Source organism: Ambystoma mexicanum, chromosome 12, assembly GCF_040938575.1.
Source record: "Ambystoma mexicanum isolate Mex_15411 chromosome 12, UKY_AmexF1_1, whole genome shotgun sequence".
NCBI lineage: Eukaryota > Metazoa > Chordata > Amphibia > Caudata > Ambystomatidae > Ambystoma > Ambystoma mexicanum.
Window position 1 is genome coordinate 34,416,964 of NC_090936.1, and position 20,167 is coordinate 34,437,130.

A 20,167-nucleotide genomic window follows, 5' to 3' on the forward strand; every position below is an offset into this window, starting at 1 on the left:
GGAAAACCTCTTCTGAATAAATACGTAACTGTCATTACAGGCAATTTCATGCCATTACGCAAGCTCAGACTGTGAATACATTGATGTGAAGGGGACAAGTCAAGAGAACATTGAGAAGGAAGTGGCAGAAATTGCAAGGAGGCGGGTTGGGGTGGAATCTGAGGTATCTCTTAAGGTGAGTCTATGGGAATATACAGCCTGTTGCGATAGGCAAATATTAAACCATACACGTTTTCCTCGTTTGATATTACCCGACATGTCTTTCCATTCTAACAAAGGCTACATGTATGAAACTCCTAATCCCCTACTCTCCCTTTTTGATATAGTGTCATAACTGTAGAGTCACTTTGGTTCCACAGCTTCACTCGGTGTTGAACATTCATAGGTAAAACGCTCAAATTGTGCTACCATTCAGCATTTCATCAGCCCCCAGGGTATTCAATTCACGAAGGTCCTAGAGTGGTGGCCGCACACTTGCTAAGGCAGTCCATTCCAGTGTAATCTTACTTGGGAGACTGGCTAATTACCAGGGACTCTCCATAGAGGTGCCTTCAAAACAAGCAGCAAACAATCAATTTGCTGTTTCAATTGGGCTTCTCCATAAACGTAAAGAAGTCAAGTCTAGTGCCCAACCATGTAAAGCTATTTCTGGGGGCACTAATCAAAACAGATAGTCTAGTCTACCCCTCAGAAGACAGGGTACCAAAACATGCTGTTTCAAACACCTCAGTACATAGCCGGTCGTCAGGTGATGGTACGAAAGGTGATGCACCTGCTGGGAAGATGGCTTCCTGCATCCACCAAGTGCCTCACACCAGGCTTCGCATGTGTCCAATGCAAGAGTAGCTAGCGAAACAATGGTTGCAAGCAAGTGGGTTGTGGGACGATCTAGTGGTGGTTTCGCAACCTCTGGTTCAATCACTACAGTGGTGGAACAGAGACAATCTGCTAAAGGGACAGCCTTTCCACACACCAGCGATCGAGGCCACTCTCACAACAGACACATCTATGACTGAGTGGGGTGGTCACTTCCTACATCACACTGTTCAGGGTCCATGGATACAGGCGCTAACAAGGAAGTACATCAACTTTCTGGAACTACTAGCAATTTGAAAAGCACTTCAAGCCTTCAAGATCTAGCTAGTGCACAAAACAGTCCTAGTCCTTCCGGACAGTGCCACAGCCACGTTTTATGTTAACAAACCGGGTGGGTACACATTCTCCAGGGCTGTCCAGGCTAGCCCAGAATATCTGGTGGTGGGCACATCACAACATGTTCCAGGGGAACTCAATTCTCTGGCAGTCGTACTAAGCAGGAGTACAATGCTACCCTCAGAGCACGAATGGCGACCAAACACAGACAGCCTAAATAACATCTTCTCAAACTGGGGGTTACCAGAGATAGACCTTTTCACAACCCTAGAAAACATGCAATACCAAGATTACGCAGCTAGGTTTCCCCAGAAAGGACAACCTGTTGACCCAGGATCAGGGAACAATGCTGCATCCATGCCCTCAGAAGCAGAATTTAGCAGCTTGAGGTAATAGAATTTGGTCACCTTAACCTAGACCAAAGGAGCATAGAAATACTCAAGGAGTCACGCAAGCAAGCATAACAATTTGCACTGCTAAAAATGAAATGGAAAAGCTTTGCGTTATGGTGCAGGACACGGTCTCAATCCAACCGACTGTTCACCGACCAATATAGCCAACTACTTCCTCTACCTACTTGACTCAGGATTGGTCTTTAACTCACTCAAAGTGTACCTAGCGGCTCTCTGCGCATAGACCACGTCTCTGAATAAAATGTTGTGGTGGAAGGTGCCCGTAGTTAAGGCTTTAATGGAGGGTGTCAAAAATCTGTACCCTCCCATCTCTAATCCTACTCCCGGCTTGGACCTCAATGCCATACTCACAAGGCTCATGGGGCCCCCTTTGAGCCTATGCACAAGAACGATTACAGTGATTAATGTATCCTATATATATAGGATACATTACTCGCTGTAATCGTATTTCTGATGCTTGCATCTGCTTAGATTGACATGCTTTGCATAGGCCGACATCTAGTGGAAGTTGCAGAGTATTGCACATTAAGTTTTGAAGTTCGAAAAGGGACGTCGACAGGACGGGACTGTCCCCAGTGTGACATACCCTGTACCCATGATCCATCACACGTCGAAGTCCCTCAGATTATTTGAGTATATATAGGATACATTACTCACTGTAATCGCATTTCTGAGGCTTGCATCTGCTTAGATTCACATGCTTTACATAGGCTGACATCTAGTGGAAGCTGCAGAGTATTAGTTATTGTTTTCGAAACTTGAAAAGGGACGTTGACGGGGCGTGCCCGTAATACTATCCCTAGTTTAACATCCACTGTACCCGTGGTCCTTCACGCGTCAAGGTCCCTCAGATTGTTTTGTTTCTGACATGAGGTAGCATGAAGTGTAGCGTGAGTACACGTGTATCAAAGCAGATACGTATCAGATAAGCTCCTATAAACATCCATACACCTTCTCTCCAAGGGGAGGAAGGGAGGGCACATGCAAATCTAAGCAGATACAAGCATCAGAAATACGATTACAGTGAGTAATGTATCCCTTCTGAGGCTTGTGGAATCTGCTTAGATCACATGCTATGCATATATTAGCGAGCAGTGTTAGGAGAAGGTGGTGGGTTGTCAGAAGGTCCAGCAGCAAATAGATGTTTTAAAACCACTTGTCCCACCTGTATCTGCTTTGGAATGAGTGTCAATGCAGTAGCACCGAGTGAAAGTGTGTACTGAGCTCCATGTAGCTGCTTTGCAAATGGTGTCTAACGGGACATTTGCGATAAAAGCCAAAGTAGCTCCTGTACCCCTTGTGGAGTGAGCTCTTGGTGTGAAAGGCAGTGTTTTGCTTGATAACGAATAACCTAGTTGTATGCATTTGACTATCCATCTGGAGATGGCATTTTTGGAAATGCGGTCTTCTCTGCCTGGTGCTATGGTCTTGTTTACATAGTAAATAACTGCCCTCCTTACATCTAGTGTATGGAGTTTTTTCTCAGCCGAGCTTGTAGGGTTCTGGAAGAAGGCTGGTAGCTCAATGGATTGGTTCACGTGGAATTTGGAAATTAATTTCGGTGAAAACGTTGGGTGTGTATGTACAACCAATTTGTCCTTGTGTATGACAAAGAAAGGATCCTGCATTGACAATGCTTGCAGTTCACTAACTCTTCTTATGGAAGTAATAGCCACTAAGAAAGCAGTCTTGTATGTCAGGTGTTTAAGACTTGATTTATGCATAGGCTCAAATGGAGCTCCAATGAGCTTTGCGAGTACTACATTGAGATCCCAGCCTGGCGGTGGGTTTGAAATTGGAGGGTGGAGTCTCTTTACTCCCTCAATGAACGCCTTAATGACTGGAACTTTCCACCACAATACCTTACTTTGAGAGGTGGTGTAAGCCGATAAAGCCGCCATGTGGACCTTTTATAGAGTTGAATACTAACCCTGAGTCTAACAAGTGGAGCATGTAGTTAAGAATTTGGGATGGAGTATATTCTATGGGGTTTATTTGTTTAAACTAGCACTAAATTACAAATCTCCTCCACTTCTTGAAATAACAGTGTCTGGTGTTTGGTTCATGTGCCTCCTTGAGGATATCCATACACCTCTGTGGTAGATTTATATGTCCAAACACTATGACATCAGGAGCCATGCTGCCAAGTTCATTGAGTGAGGTTGAACTGTTATTCCCTCGTGTTGGGTCAGAAGGTTGGTCTGGCACGAGAGTTTGATGTGATCGCACATCGCCAGTTTGCGCAGATGTGGATACCATCATTGTCTTTCCCACATGGGAGCAACTAGGATGAGCGTCATCTGTTCTCTGTGAATGTTGTTCACCACACTACTCATTAGAGGAGTTGGTGGAAAAGCTTAAGCAAATTTCCCTGACCAGCTCATCCATAGGGCGTTCCCGTTGGAGTCTGATTGGGGAAACCTGGATGTGAAGTCTGGGCATTGCTTCCTTTCTCTTGTAGCAAACAAGTCTAGCATGGGGTAACCCCACTGCGAAAAGATGTGGTCTATGACATTTGAGTCTAGATGCCATTCTTGTTCTTCTGGTAGGGGATCTCTGCTCAGAGTCTGCTGGAGTGTTGAGTTCCCCTGGAACATTTTGGGAAGATAGGAACATCCCCCGCCTGAGTGCCCATTTCCATACTTTCTGTGCTAGGTTGGACATATTTGGAGAATGTGTGCCCCCCCCCCCTTGCTTGTTGATGTATAACATTGCAGTGGTGCTGTCGGTTAGAATTTGTAACAAATTATTTGTCAGCTGAGCTTCAAATGCTTGAATCGCTTTGAATACTGCCAGAAGTTCCAACAGGTTGATGTGGTTCTGTGCTGTGATGTGAATCCACAGACCATTTGCTGTGTGGTGAAGGTGATGTGCCTCCCACCCAAAGACTGATGCATCTGTTGTAACAATTGCTTGCACGGGCCGGATCGTGGAAGGGTTTTCCCTTTACAGGTTCTCCTTTTTCCACCAGGGTAGGTTTTGTGCTAGTGTTGGTGAAATGACCACTAGATCGTCCCACTGACCGCTTGCCTGAGACCATTGTTTCGCCAACCACTCCTGCATGGGGCGCATGCGCAAACGTGCGTGTGGGACCAGGTAAATGCACGATGCAATCATGCCTAGCAATTGCATCGCTTTGCATATGCTCATCTGGCGACCGGCTTGATACTGAGGTATTTGCAGTAGCATGATTTGAACTCTTTCCCTTGAAGGAAAGACTAACCCTGCTTCCGTGTATGACAGCTCCTAGGAACTGTTTGGTTGTGCTTGGCACAAAGCTTGATTTGTTTGCGTTTATTGAGAAGCCCAATTGGAAGAGAAGGTTTATGGTTGAGTGTTTTGCCAGCAAAGTAGGGGTGACTCCCTTGGAATTAGCCAGTCCATTCAGGGGTACACTGGGATTGCCTCCTTGCACTGGTGCGCTACCACCACTGCCAGTGCCTTGGTGAATACTCTTGGAGCAGATGCTATTCCAAAGGGCAGCACCTTGAATTGGTCGCATTGAAATATGAAAATAGGGATCTTTCATATCCAGTGTTGCCATGTAGTTCCCCCCCCACTTTAGCAGAGGGGTTACCTCTTGTAGCGTTGTCATGCAGAATTTTTGTTGCTTTACATAAGTGTTTGCACGGCATAGGTCTAACACTGGGCGCATAGTTAGATCTTTCTTTGGCACAAGGAAGTAAGTTGAATAAATACCCTATTTTACCTGGTTCACTGGCACAATTTCTATGGCGTCCTTGAGTAACAGCGCTGCAACCTCCTCGAGAAGGATGTGTTGTTCTTCCTTCGTGGTTCTTCTTTGTCGTAGGGGATGGTTTGAAGGTCGTTGAATTAGCTCCACGCAATAACCACCCGCTACGGTAGATAGCACCCACTTGTCTGTGGTGATTCCCTCCCATGCTTGGGTATAGTGTGTAATCAGGTCCCCTCCCATGGAGAGGCATGGGAGGGGACCTGAAGTGGGTGGTCATCGTTTAGGAGGTGTAGTTCTACCTCTGGAAGTGGAGGACCTTCCCCGGCTAAGTGATCGACACTGGCCCCCCTCTGGAACCCTTCCGAGGCTTGTCCCTGGTAGTTTCCCGAGGATGAGCCATGACTTTGTCCATAACCGGAATCCCTTTGTGAGCTTTGACCATGAAATTGACGAAAATTGCTTCCGCCCCTGGCAGCTTATTTGTTAGCTAGCCTAGTGATTTTAAGATATCGTACTCCTCTTTGGCGGATTTTAATGCATCCTCCAGGGCCTTTCCAGACAAGACGTTGGGTTCTACCGACATGTTGAGGAGTGTAGCCTGTGTTTCATGTTTGAAACCAGACTGGCATAGCCATGCATGGCGTTTAATGATGGTACCTTCGGCAATGATCCTGCCTGCATTGTCTGCAGCATCCAAGTTGTTTTTTAAGATGTAGCTGGATACTGCCTTGCCGTCTGCTGCTACTACGGCCAGTTGTGATTTGAGGAGTTCAGGAGCTGAAGCTATTAGTGTTGCCACCTCGTCCCACTTGTGGCAGTTATAGTTTGCCAGTAGTGTGTTATTTGCAATCCTTGTCTGAAAAGCTGCTAAAGTGGCCACCTTTCTCCCCAGAGTGTACAGTTTTTACTTTCCTTATAGGGGGCGCGCTTCCGATGAGGCTAAAGGTGTTCCGGCCCTCTCTCGAGTTGTGGTTACCACAAGAGTCCAATTTCAGCTGGCTACTGATGTAAAGTGGGTCGGTTGATCCAGGACGGAAGAGTTTTTCAACACGTGGGTTAACTGCCTGCGTTTGGTTCAGGGTCTCCAGAGAAGGTTGTATCCTCCTTTGGATGGCCAGAGGAATTGGAATACATTGGGTGGCAGCTTTCCTGTCCCCCAATATATCTTCCACAAAATCCTTATCCAGCTGTGTCTGTTGGGTCTGAATTTGAAAATGCTTAGCTGCATTCATGAGCATATCGTTATACGGTGGTTGATTGTCAACTGGGGAATCCCCTACTGGTGCGTCTTGGTTAACTGAAGAGGGTAAGTTGTACACTTCCTCTTTCTCATCATCATAATAATGATGTGTTTCTTGTATAGTATCATTGTCCTCAGTGTCTGTATTTAGATCATATAGGTCACTATGGACTGGGTCTACCTGAGGTGAAATAGGAATGGTGTCAGGACGTGGCCTCTTAGCTGGGGGCTGGGAGGACGAAGCGTCGGCAGTCAGTGGCATGGTTTGGAAATTTTGGATAGCTTGGGGGTTCTTCTGAAATAAGTTAGCTATAAATGCCATTCTTTTCATAACCCTGTCAAGGTCCTCAGCGGTCCATTTTGCTGAACTTGGTATGTATCCAGGGTATTGAGGTGTAATCTGTCCCTGACGTGTAGACTGGCCATTATTTTTCAGGGCCTCTGTTAAGGTCTCTTCCTCTTGCGAAACAGAGTGTTTTTCCCTGTGAGGTGTGCTAGATTTCTCCTTGCTAGAGTGACTCTTAGAGGCTGTACTCCAGCATGTAGCACGATATAAAAGCCCAATTTATTTTTTATTATCACATTTACATGATTGTTCCAACTTTTCCACACAGACTTTAAATTGCGTTTGCTTCTTTTTACTGGCCTGAGGTCAGTAAAAAGTAACTCCTTCTACCTGGTTATCCCAGACCATCTACTGGATGTAATACAGAAGGTCCAGAATGTGGACGTCCTTATTGATTTTCCAATTGCCACGATCCAACTCCATCATCTTTTTTCGCCAGTAACTACATTGACTCCCAGTGAGAGGTTGCATCAAGTTTAAGGTTCTATATTTACCATCTTAATGGCTCTGGGGCTTAGTCCCAGCTTACCTCAAAACTAAGATTCACAGATGCATACAATGTCATTCATTACTCTCTGAAAATCAATTTTAATTTGCTGTTCCTAAATCCAATTCCAAAAATCAAGGCGATTGTAGATTTGCGGTAGTCACCTTGTTTGTGGAATGAGCTCCCCTTATCCACATATCAAAATCAACAAGATTCCTCACTTTCAAAAAGCCTTAAACTCATGCTTTTTTCAGAATTCCCTTTCTGCAGTAATTACTGATTAGTAGAGCTCTGTGCCTTGATACAGTTCAGTATGTAAGCGTCACATTATAAATCCTTAATCAAATTAATGATTAAGCTTCCCAGCGAACACCCTCTAACTGGCAGTGCTCATTAAGAGTGACACATTTCCTTTTTATACACCTCTGCCTTCCCTACCATAGGACACCCTCTCCTTAATCCTGGTGGGTCGCACCACCATATGTAAGGATTGACTGCCTGCGAACTACTGACCATACCTTTGGTGCGGCCGAGCCTTGTCAGAACAGTGCCTCGTTATACAGCTATATGGTTTATACTACTTCTGTGCTTACCACTCATTGGCCCCTAGGAGGTCTGTCACTTTATATGGTAATAAACATGGCAGCAGTGTTGTCCTGTTCATGGTTCGCTGAAATCATAATGCTCATCTAGAAAAACAGAAAATATTCTTTCAAATGAATTGTGTCTTTCCACATATTACTCATTTAGATATATCCTTACCTTCTTTGCTGAAGGTAAGGATATATCTAAGATGAGGAATACGTGGGAGGAACATCCAATCGAAAGAACATTACAGTTGGTAAGTAACTTGTTCTTCTCCTCCCACAAAGCAGCAAGTTCTCACTGTGCTAGTCTTCAGTGCAACGCAGGAAAACATAGCATTAAAAGGCAAGTTTAGAAGCCACATTGTAAAAAGTGCCTGTAAAGATTAATGTTTGTTCAAGATTTAAAGGGCCATGTGCTGGTTGATAAAATATCTTTGTTTTTGTTTTTTAGGACATTTGGCCATTCAGAGTAAAACTTGTACAAGGAGTGAGAACAAAGCTGTGAAATAAAGCATTCAAAGAGCTGATGAAAATGCTGATCCGGCCGTAATCAAATGTTTGTGACATGCGTCCCGACTGAATCTAGCATGCAGTTTATGTGATGAGGAAAGTCGTTTTTTCTAGGTTCAACACGAAAAGAATATGGTGAAAAAGGGCAAGTTGATCAACTGATGTTTTTTGATGATGCACTCACACATAGCGCGGGCAGCTGTCGCGCTCTCAGTTTCAAATGGTGTTTGCAAAAACACTGCAGTCCATACCCTGATATTTTCTTTCAGCATTGAGGAAAAGCATTTTGATTGTTGTCCCTTAAATTTTGATAGATTAACACGATTTTTGAAATTGTATGCATAATATTTTAAAATAAAATTATGCGTTTCATGTCTGCTTTTGCTGTTTTAGTAATTACTATACTCTGTTGCTTGTTTAGGCAACGTTGAACTTTTATCAAATGATGTACAGATCAGATGTCACTTTTCTGAAGCATTTAAGATATGGCCGATTCACTAAGCATTTTGTTTTAACTTGCACATTCTTTGCTCAAGTCAAAATGTTTTTAATGAGGCGTGCGGGACGATTCACAAAGCACACGTGTGTATGCACATCTACAGATGCCAACATGCTGGTGGTGTGAAAAAATTAAGGAGGGTGAGGCGTGCACTCCAGGTCCTGGTCAATTAAACCTGTTGCAAAAAATATATATCTGGGTTAAATCCCAAAATGGACAGTATTCACCAGGGTTAAATCCCATCTGCTAAAAATCCCAAAGATGAACAAGTATTAACAGGGTTAGATCCCTTCTGCTGCAATTCAGTTGCTCAGTATCAACAGGGTTAGATCCCATCAGCTGCAGTTCTGTTTTCTGTAGTTGTTCTCCTCCAAGCGCTTTCTTATTTCAAATAATCATCAGGGAGGCTGCGTTTCTTTAACAGGTGTTACTGATTAGACTCAAAGGATTCTGGTAGCTGTAGTGAAAAAATGACTGACCTCCTTTTTCTACTTAATGTTGCAGGAGACCCGGGCTCCAGAGGCAGCAGCACCGGGGTTATTATGCCCCCACTTTGGAGAGCCATAGTCATGGTTTTCCCCCCTCCCCCAATTCTGGTCAAGATTTGTGGGTTTGGAGGGCAGTTGGTTCCTGGTCTCCTGAATGAAACACTTGTGCCATCACTACAATAACCAGAATTCCTTGAGACTGAAATTGAAAAAGTAATTAGCAACACCTGAAAAGGAACACAGCCAACACAGCCTCCCTGAAGAGAGTTTGAGACTTGAAAGTACTTGGAGGAGTAGAACTATTGTGCATTTGAACTGCAGAAGTTGGGATTTAAGCCTGGTAATTTTTGAACATTGTTGGGGCTATTTGCATCTGGGATTCAACCCTGTTATTTTTTTTACTTTGTTGGGATTTAACCCTGTTATTACTCACATCAGGATTAAATGACTGGGAACTAGAGTACGCACCTGACCTTCTTTTTCTACTTAATGCTGGTGGTATGCCATCAAGATGAGCTGTGCAGTGGCAGGCCTATGAGTGTGGCTAGGCGCTACAGCAGGACCGTATCACAGAGGGCTGAACCACATAGGGACAAGGAAAAAGAATCACCAAGTCAGTCAAAAGTTCTGGGGTTGACACAACGGGGACACCTATCTGTCTGTTGTTCTGACTTATACTATAGGTGTTTACCCTAAAGCGTTGGTTAACGAACTCGGGAGTTTTTCTATACTTTCACAAACCTACACTGCTTACTACTATAGGGAGTTGGGGATGGTGCCTTCTTTCACAGTTATTCTCTCTTCTTCCACACACGTTCTTACCCGACCCTTCACTACACTGTAGTCCTAAAATGTTATCCCACCACGTTACTATCCCCGCCAATCTCTCCCAGCCTTTCCACTTTCACCCTTTGAGCTTACTCCTTTTTTTAAACTATCAATCTTGCCTCCAACTCCTCCTCTACGTCTGTGTCTGCTGTTATCTCATAACTCTATCCTCCCACTCTACTTCCTTGCCTCTTGCTATGCATCTGTTAGGATCCCTCTCTGCTCCTACTACTACTCCTATTCTCCAACTCTGTCGCTCCTACTGTTCTCCCTCTATTACTTTTTTTACTCTGTTATTAATTAACACTATCCCTTTACTACCTTTCCTTTCTCCTACTGCTACTACGGTCAGTTTCCTGATGCATCTACTCACTAACGCTCACTATCACCCTCTCCTACTACTCTACTGCTCATTCCTGTTCACATAGTTGGTAAAAAGGAACAGACTTCTGCGTGGAGCGCCAAATGAGTATACTAATGCCTTCTTTCCTCACTGTATGTTGTATCTGAAATGTATGAAATGTCTGCCTGTTACCTATACCCGTGTAACTAGCCCCTTAATGCCCGAGGGTTTGGCACGCTGCTATAAATGCTCAATAAAATAAAAAATAAAATTACTTTCACTTGCTACTCCTGCTATGTACCATCTCCCACCTACTACTACCTCTGCCACTACTACCACTATGCTACTCCTAACCTTCATCTACTCCTCATGCTCGGCACTCTGACACACAAACACTCCACAGACCACCTCTCTCCAATAGCCTCCACACTCCCGTTGTTCTACACACCCCTGGTCTCTCGGACGGCCACCACCTCATGTCCTCCCCTAACTAGCCCATACTCGATCATTCTCATAACACTTTAAATACCCCACCTCCTCCCAGAATTGGCCACTTATCTTATCCAATAACGTACCTTCCTTGAGGGTGTGTCTGTATGTAAATGTACATCCCCAAGGAAGCTAAAAGAAATCTATTTGATTTAAATCTGGGGATATGCACGACATTGGTTTCTGTTCATCGCTGGTAGCAGGGAGGACTTCCCTGTTACTCCATCAATGGGAAAACATTACTCCAAACAATTGGATTTTGAACATCGGTCCTAAGGGTTCTGCTCTAGCTCTCCCTGCTACCCTGCCTTTGATACCACCAAAGATCCAGAAACCAGAAACCAATTACAGAGCTGCTCAAAGAGGTATTTAAACTCCACTCTTTGGGAGCAATGGAATTGGTCCCAGAAATAAAAAGTGAAATTCCTGGCCCATCAATATTTAGAAAACCAAAGAGAAACGGCTGCATAAGACCCATCATGGACTTTTCAATTCAAGCCAATTTCTTCTCGTGTAAAGCGATCATATGGTGACTTTTCCTTAGATTCTGGCAGCTCTGTTGCTGGGAGACTGGATGCTGTCTATAGACCCTCGGGCAGTTGGATTTTAAAAGAACGTCACTAGTATTTGCGGTTAATAAAAGGGAAAGACCTATCAATATTCTTGTCTACTATTCAGTTTAAACTCAGCTCCCATGAATATTCACAAAACTGCTATCAATTGTTGTTGCTCACTTGTGGGTTAAACATGTAGATTTGTATCCTTACCTGGATGCCTGGCTAAAGACCCAGTCCCGGAAAAAGGCAATTTCCAAGGTTCAAGTAACCTCAGTCTAAGGGAAGTTTTAAAATGAACATTTCACAACCAAATGTGGTGCCATGCCAAAAGATCCAGTTTATCAGTACAGTCTCGGATTCTACTATAGGCCAAGCTTTTCAACACTAATACTTTTTCTAGATCATCAAGAAATGTCAGTCTGGTTACTCTAGAAACTATTGAGTGTAATGTCGTTGTGCATCTTGTCACGTTTGCAAGACTAAGAATGGTAACTCCCCAGTTGCATTTAGCCAACAGCTGTGATTATTTGTTGGATCGTCAATCCAAAATGGTTCTCATTTTGAAGCAAGTTCAGGAGCCTCTAATTTGGTGGAAGCAGAAAAATCCAGGCTTTACTGTCCATCCTCCTCAAATCGTAGTCACAAGAAATTCAACAGATCATGTTTGGTGAGTTCACTGTGTTCATCTGTATTCAATAATCAAATGGTTCCCTTTGGCTTACAAATGGGCTGTGCTATTGAGGGGATTGAACAGGATCCGGAGGACTTGGTTCAGTTCCTGTGATGTCATTGGCCTTGACACCATCTGAGATGGAATGGATGAGTGACAGAATTGGGGTAAAATCTCAACCTGAAAGGTTTTGGGCCCCATGGCTTCTCATAGCATGTTGAGAAAGTGGTTCATCAAATGGTTCCATATGAGATCACGGGGTCTCGGCTTTCAGGAAGTTCCGGATCCCCCACAAGAGTGAGAACCGCGCCACTGATTGTGTTAAGTGTGCAGAGTGTAACCAAAGCCAACTGTCCAAAATTACAGACATATGACCCTCGTGGAGTGTAGATCAATGTTGGGTGTGGAGTGTAGATCAATGTTGGGTGTACTCGTATGTAGTTCAACCCTCTGTGATATGGTCCTGCTGTAGCGCCTAGCCACACTCATAAGCCTGCCACTGCACAGCTCATCTTGTCCCCCTGAGTGGGAATCTTTTTCCTCCGTCACCTAGTCTTTTACTCTGTTTATTGGTGACCTTTTTATGTCCCTCCATAGTGTGTGTATAGAATCATTTATTTTTTATTTATTGAACATTTGTATGGTGTCTATACAGCAAAAAAAGTGTTTTCAGACACCACAAGATAAATGAAAGGGGGACATAAGAAAAACAAACTAACTGTTCTACTAGGCCTTGTGACATTCGGATCGTGCAAGTGCACTATCAAAGAAGTGCAAGGGGAGGGGACAGGTCAGTGAAAGGGATGGGATGTGGGAGGAAGAAAGGGGAGAAGTGCTGGAGGGGGCCCAGTGAAGTGGGTAAGTGCAAGGGGGTGCCCAGGTGGGCTAATGTCAGGGGAAGCCAGAGGTAGGGTAAGTGTAGGGAGGGGCGCTTAGTCAGGAAAGGGAGCCAAGGGCATGTGCTAGTAGAAAGGGGTGAGAAGAGAAGACTGGAAGAAGAATGTCCGGACCCCAGTGGCACATGAGGGACACAGGCATCCAGTCGTAGCGGCAGGAGGAGACTAGCAGGGGATGGGGAGAGAGAAGGAGGAGGAGAAAAGGAAGATCTTGGGCTTCTGGAACAGAAGGAGATCCGGCTCAAGACGGAGAGGGGCAGGGAGGCTCCTGCTGAAGAGAGACATCTAACTGCCACACTCGACTTGGAGGAAAGTCTGATGTGCAGAGTTGGAGCTAGAGGACCGAAGGACTGCTGGTGGGGGGTATTTGGGAGGAGAGAGTTGAATGTAGTGAGGTCCCAGGCCCCAGGCAGCCTTGGGGATGATGCAGAGGGTCTTGAATTTGATCCTTGCAACCACTGGGAGTCAGTGGGGAGATTTTAGGGATGGAGAGATGCAGTGCCTTGGCTGGAGATGAAGGATAAGTCTTGCAGTCCTATTCTGGATTAGTTGGAGCGGGCGGAGTGTGGCAGATTGAGGAAGAGGCTATTGCAATATGAAGCCTTGAGAGAACCAGAGCTCTGGAGACGTTGAGTTTCTGGGGGAAGGCCAGGAAAGAGAGAATGCCTCTGAGGAGGTGAAGCTGATAGTGGGCCTTCTTGGCAAGGTCAGCAATATGAGGTGAGAAGGAGAGCGATGACACCCACATTTGTAGCCTCACATGAGGGTGAGGGGAGAGAACCCAAGGAGGGCAGCCAGACTAAGTGGGAAGGAGGGAGTAGGGGTCCCAGTGAGAAGGATCTCTGCCTTACTGGTGTTAAGGCACAGATCGTTAGCAGCACACCATGCCTGAATAGCAGTCAGACAGTTGGGAATGAGCGAGGAGGGAGTGGTGGAAGAGGAGGAAAGCTTAAAGGAAAGCTGTGTGTCATCAGCCTAACACTGGAAGTGAGGAGAGAAGGTGAAGATCAGGTGGGCAAAGTAGATCCACAGCGAGAAGATAGTGCCCCGACGGACACCGCAGGTCAAGAGTGAGGTAGAGGAGAGAAAGAGGCACAGTTAAACTTGTGAAGGCTGATCCAAGAGGAAGGAGATTAACCAATCCAGTGCCCAGTTTGTGATGCCCAGGATATCACAGAGCCTATTTATGAGGATGGAATGATTGACCATGCCAAAGGCAGAGGACAGATTGAGGAGAATAAGGGTGAACGGGAGGTGGAGTCGCAATTGGAGGGCAAGTCATCAGCAAGTCATAGTTCGCTTTAACCTTTGGGCTTTAGGTATTTCCCTATGGGAGCACACAGCATTTAAAATGCAGTGGTGCTGGTTTGCTTTTGGGCTTCCATTGAGCAAAGTGTGATTTCCATCCCCTTAACATTTTATATAGTGACCCAGCACACCCAAATTACGCAGAGTGCGGGGGAGATCCACTTATCCCCTTTGTCACTGTCCTGGTAACATGTATGCTACAATAGCAAGTTAACAAATGGCTGGTGGCTGTGGTTATTCCATAATGACTTTTTAGTCATTACTTGCAGGCTGCCAAATCAGCCGTGGTAATGCATAGGAGGGTCACAATTCTGCTAGAATTGTGTCTTCCTTCTTTTTCGCCATTTTAGTATCCTTGTTTCTTTGTTCTTCTGCCGTCCTAGGTGGGAAAGATCCTGGTTGAAGTCTTTGGCGGGAGCCCTTTGTGTTTCCCACTGTGGCTCTACAGTGTATGTGGTGTCTGAAGACAGGAAGCAAGGGAGGAGTCCAAAACTATGCAGCCCTTTGTCTTCCAGATTGCATGAAAGGTACCGGTTCCTACTGGGGAGCCGGCTGTTATGATTGGACAGCCAGCCACCCCTTTCTGTATACTGCAGGGAGAGTTTGCAGAAGTTAAGCTGTAGTTCCTGATAAAGACCAATTCTGGAAGCTGCTGAAAAGTCGCTCACTGGGACCAAATCCAAAGAGGAATATGAAGAAAAGACTGATGTAACGAATTCCAGCAATCAGAGAGCCTGCTGCGCAACCAAAGCCCGTTTAAACCCTGCCTTCCAAGCGACCTGGAGGTCCTGAAAACAACTCCTACCAAGAGGCTGGTGAGACCCACTAGTCTCAATAAAATCTGTATTTTCTGCAATCCCTGGAAGCGCTGCAACCTTGCTGGGCCGCCAATACCCAGGGACCTCGAGCCAGTGTGGGTGCATGGTCTTCCGAAGTCCGATTCCTGACGAAACTTTGGTGGACACCTGCTGGACCTCAAGAGACACTATTCGAATCCTTGAAGTCCCATCACCAAAGTGCAGGACCAGATTAGTGAAGATAATCCAACCAGCCACGTTAGTTCTTCAACAGGTACCTTTAAAAGGACACCAAATTCAGAGCCACTAGAAGCCTTGAAGAATCCTTTGTTGGCAGCCTCTCTTGTCAATTTCTGCTGCAAGTTTCCCTTCAGCATCTGCTTCTTCAGTCTCTAAACCAAGAATCCAATGACCTGGTCCTGTTCTGCTGCCTCGGGAAGACAACCATCTCCAAGCTCTTCTTTGTTGCTGAGGTAGTGGGTTGGCTTGGGTAATACTAACCTCAAGTCGTGTATAAATCCTGTGTGGCCGATTCATGTGGTTGGGAGTTTGCCCATAACATTCATCCACATCTAATGCTGGAACGCATATAGGGAGCCTTCTGTGAAGTACCTGAACACGTTCAACTAACGCTAAAGTTAACACTTACTTGTTGGATGAGCTATCCTCTGGAACTGACTTTCCTGCAACTAAATCCTATCCGGATATGCCTATGGCTGGCTCCTAGTCCACTAGTGCCCCTCTTCTGCCACTGAGAAAATTCATGCCCTAGAATAGGGAAGGACTTTGATAAGGCTTCTTACAACAATTCTGAAAAGTACTTACTTGCTAAAGAAGTTAGTGTGGTACCTGTCTCTCGGTAATAGAATATGTTACAAAGTATCCTTACGTTATTACCTACCTTTACGTTGCTTGTTCCTCCTTTAATAAGTATACTTTCAACTGTGTTCCACTCTTCTTAAAAGTAATAGTGGTGGTACGGTTTTATTGTTCTTAACTGAATGAGTGTAAAAGCTTACCAATAGGGTTTACCGACCTTAAATAACTTATTCGTCAAGTGTGCTATTAGGTTTTGCTTCCCCTGATCTGCTTAGTGCATATCTAAAACCGTCTTGGAGTTAATACTTGTCTTTGAGTTGCTTGTAGCCCCTCTGAAAAGTACATGCATCCTTACTTACCCTGAACTGCCGATTGCCTTCTTAAAAGTCTGCTAGAAATTCTTGCTTACCTTAGAATTGTATCCTACACTTCTGAAAAGTATCCTTGATTCAACTGTCTATTCCAATCATCGAAATAGTGTAATACGTTTATATACCAATAGTTTATACTGACCTTGAATAGCTGTTGCTCTTCTTTAACTGTAATTGGGTTATGCTTTCCCTGAGTTTTTTTAGTGCACTTCTAAAACATAGTCCATTAGGTTCCAACGTGTCCACGAGTACCTTAAGGCCCTTCTGAAACAGAAGAGTTACATTACTAGCTCTGAACGGTGTTCTTAAAGGTAATACTGATGGTGTAACTGCATCCATTCATAATAAAAGAAAATTACATATGTTGCAAGATATACCTGTAGAGGGCGATGGTAAATTAAATGATTCTGAAAGTGAATAACCCTGTATGATATGACCAATGGGGCCTGCTGCCCTTGAATTACTTATGGTATTCTAAAAGTCTAACTACTTAGGTTTTACTCCCCAAGAATAGCTTAAATGCCATTCTGAATGTTCTACTTCAGGTTTGAATCACCTTTAACTGCTTATTGCTATTCTTAATAGGGTTATACTTTGGTTTGTAAACCATACGTATTGAGCTATTTTTCTATTTTTTATAAATAGGTTCATGACTTATGTGATAGTATTTACTACCCAAAGACTTATCTTGGCACACTTATTTAAAAGAAACCATTATTTTGCCAATACTTGGTGTATCAGTGTTTCTTTGACCCATATGTATGCTACAATTGTGTTTGTACTAACCTATAGCCCCCTCTACCTCCGAAGATAAACCTGGCTGCCCCGTCTACGCTACCAAATGTTCTCAGATGGTACAGATACTAAGAGTGGAGTTTATGCATTGCCTCGGCTGTGGTTTTTATGAAGGACTTTAGAAAAATTGTACTAGCGGGGGTGGGGGGATAAGATGTCATTACCAAGGGTATCCTTGTAAACTGACCTGTGAAGACCCCAAATCCTCGACAAAGGGGGAGGGGTGGAGCACAGGGGGGGCCATTGGGTAGGGATGAACTCTTCACAGTGCTACCAAAGGCGGGTAAGCACATATCCCACCTGCAAGTATGGGATTCCCTCTTACCAATGTCGGCTTCCTTACAGGTACTGACAAAGTTATTGAGATTGAGATTTTTCTGGCGACAGTTTATAACATAGCATGCATATCACCAAGCCCCTCACTGCTAGTCTAGGTTGTCTACTCACATTAAACCTACTCTATTCTCTAAAGGCAGACCATCGGCAGTTTGAGATGTTACATCCCCGTCAAAATATGAATCCCTGCCTATCTGCCGAGATTAAACCAACCAAATGCCTCCCGTCATTAAAACTTTTTTCTACGCCACAGGTCAAACCAACCTCCTTCCTCCCAAGCCTAGCATTATGTTCCAACGTCCATCCTATAAATCAATCTAGACAAGTCATCCCAACTGACATTCCCACGCATAGCCAATGGATTAAACTATTTGCTACTAAACCAACGGCAAATCAACCCTGCCTTGGTGAGCTCAGACAGGAGAGACTAGGCTCTAGACTTTCCACAGATTGTCGGGGTGGCCTACCAGAAAACCTTCTTTAGCGAGCCCAAGCTTTACAAATACACGACATGTAGAGCCTTCGGTCATACATCCAGAGAACGGTTGTACCCCACCTCATTCTAACACAGATGTTCTAAAACGTGCATCGCCAGTGCAAACTCTCCTACTCAACACCAAAACCCCACAGATCAAAAAACCTACTAAGAACTCAATTGAAGTCCTCACAACACTGCCCCAGGAGACTAACCTCTTCATCAACGGTGCCCCAATTAAGGCGAGATCAATCATCGTACATGCTACAGATATAATGGACATTATCACCAAGGGAGCTCTAGACTTTCTAGCCATCTGAGACATGGCTGCATGCTGTTGCAGGACCCTCACTCCTCTTGGCCATCCCTGACGCGTACACTATGGAAAGGACTGATAGAGAAACAACAAAAGGCAGAGGGGTTGCCTTCACCGCTAAGCCAAGCCTAGCGCTCAGAGTATCGACTACCCCTATGATCAAATCGTGCCAACTCCCAACAGTCAAAATAGTCACCTCCAAAGTCAGCTCCTTAACCATCCACCTTAAATATAGACCTCCTGGACCCATTGGATCTTTTGAGGAGGACATCTTAACCGTTCTTGCAGACAAAACCAAACCTTCATCTCAAATATTATTGTTAGGTGACTTCAATTAAGGATTCCTGGACCCAAATGACCATTCAGCTAAAATTCTTGCTGACTCCTTAGCTGAAATAGACTACGCAAAGAGTTGCCCAACCTACCCATGAGAAAGGAAGAATACAAGACTGGGTAGCACACTTCAACTGTGAAACTTCCATCACAGCTATCGAACCCCAGTGTTGGTCAGATCACTTCTTAATCTCCTTTAATATCCATGCCAACAGGCTTGATAACAAACCTAAAACAATAGCTCCACCTCTCCTCACAAGAAACAAACACAATATTACTACGGACAAGTTGTTGCCCATCTTGCTCCCGACTCTGAACTCTTCCAACTCGCAAGACCCAGCAGAAGTTGTTGACCTTTACAATAACACTTTCCCAAGCCCTAGACGCTAGTGCACCACTCAAACTCCGAAATAGCAAACCTAAAGCACACCTCAATACTTGGCTCACCCCACAGTTAAAAGCCCTAAGGCTTGAAAAAATAAAAATGGAAACCAAATGGAAAAACCTACCCTCTAAAGAAAATAAAGATAAGGTGATAGAAATAACCTCCAACTAGAAAGCTGAAATCATCCGTACCAAACAAGAAACTTATAATGAAAGAATCCAGCTGGCCAGCTCCAGTACTAAGGAACTTTTTGCAATTCTTAGGGAACTAGAATCACCTATTGCTCCAGACGACTCATGCCCCAAAAACAAACAATGGTGCACGGACATCCAAAATGCTCTCTAACAAAATTGTCACCCTCCAAAACAAAATAGCCACCTAAAGGCTTAATCTCCCTAACTCAGATACCTCCCAAGAATTGCCAAAAAACCCAGCCCTGAATAATCTTCAAGAATTCCAATTCGTCCAAATCACCCCAGTGGAAGTTGAAAAAATGATCACATCCTTGAAACCATCGAGATGCCAAGGTGACCTTTGCCCTGCACAAATAAAAAAAAGCAGCAGCCAGAGACGTGGCACCGTTTATCACGAAACTGATAAACGCTTCACTCAGAATGTGCCAAGTACCAACTAACCTCAAGAACGCATGGGTTCTGCCTCTACTTAAGAAAGCATCCTTTGACCTCTCGATCCCAACTAACTACAGGCCGATCACTATGGTCCCGTTTTTACTTAAAATACTTGATAAAGCGGCGTACCTTCAAAGCCAGCACTACTTAGAGGCAAACAATCTTTTAGGGCTTAGACAATCAGGTTTTAGACCTCTCGATGGAACCGAAACTGCCCTAATTGACATGAAAATGCAAATAGATCAACTAAAAGATAATAGGCAATGTGCTCTACTCCTCCTATTGGACCTCTCAGCTGCTTTTGATTTAGTGGAGCACAACATCCTTTGCGAATACCTCTCATCTGCGGCTAATGTCGCAAACTGGATTAAATCCTTTCTTAGTAATAGATCGATGAGTTT

At 44.5% G+C, this 20,167-nt stretch overlaps 1 protein-coding gene across 5 annotated transcripts in view; it reads left to right on the plus strand.

Moving 5' to 3' along the window:
- Positions 1–8,810, plus strand: part of LOC138513218 (phytanoyl-CoA dioxygenase, peroxisomal-like) — a 266,335-nt gene extending 257,525 nt beyond the window's left edge. For 4 of the 5 annotated variants that reach the window (XM_069627873.1, XM_069627876.1, XM_069627875.1 and 1 more), the window contains 2 exons: positions 41–175; positions 8,374–8,810. In XM_069627873.1, coding sequence (XP_069483974.1) covers positions 41–175; positions 8,374–8,427 — 189 coding nt within the window. In that variant the 3' untranslated portion in view covers positions 8,428–8,810. The remainder of the gene's footprint in view (positions 1–40; positions 176–8,373) is intronic. The other variant, XM_069627874.1, reaches the window with a different exon arrangement.
- The last annotated feature ends 11,357 nt before the right edge of the window (positions 8,811–20,167 follow it).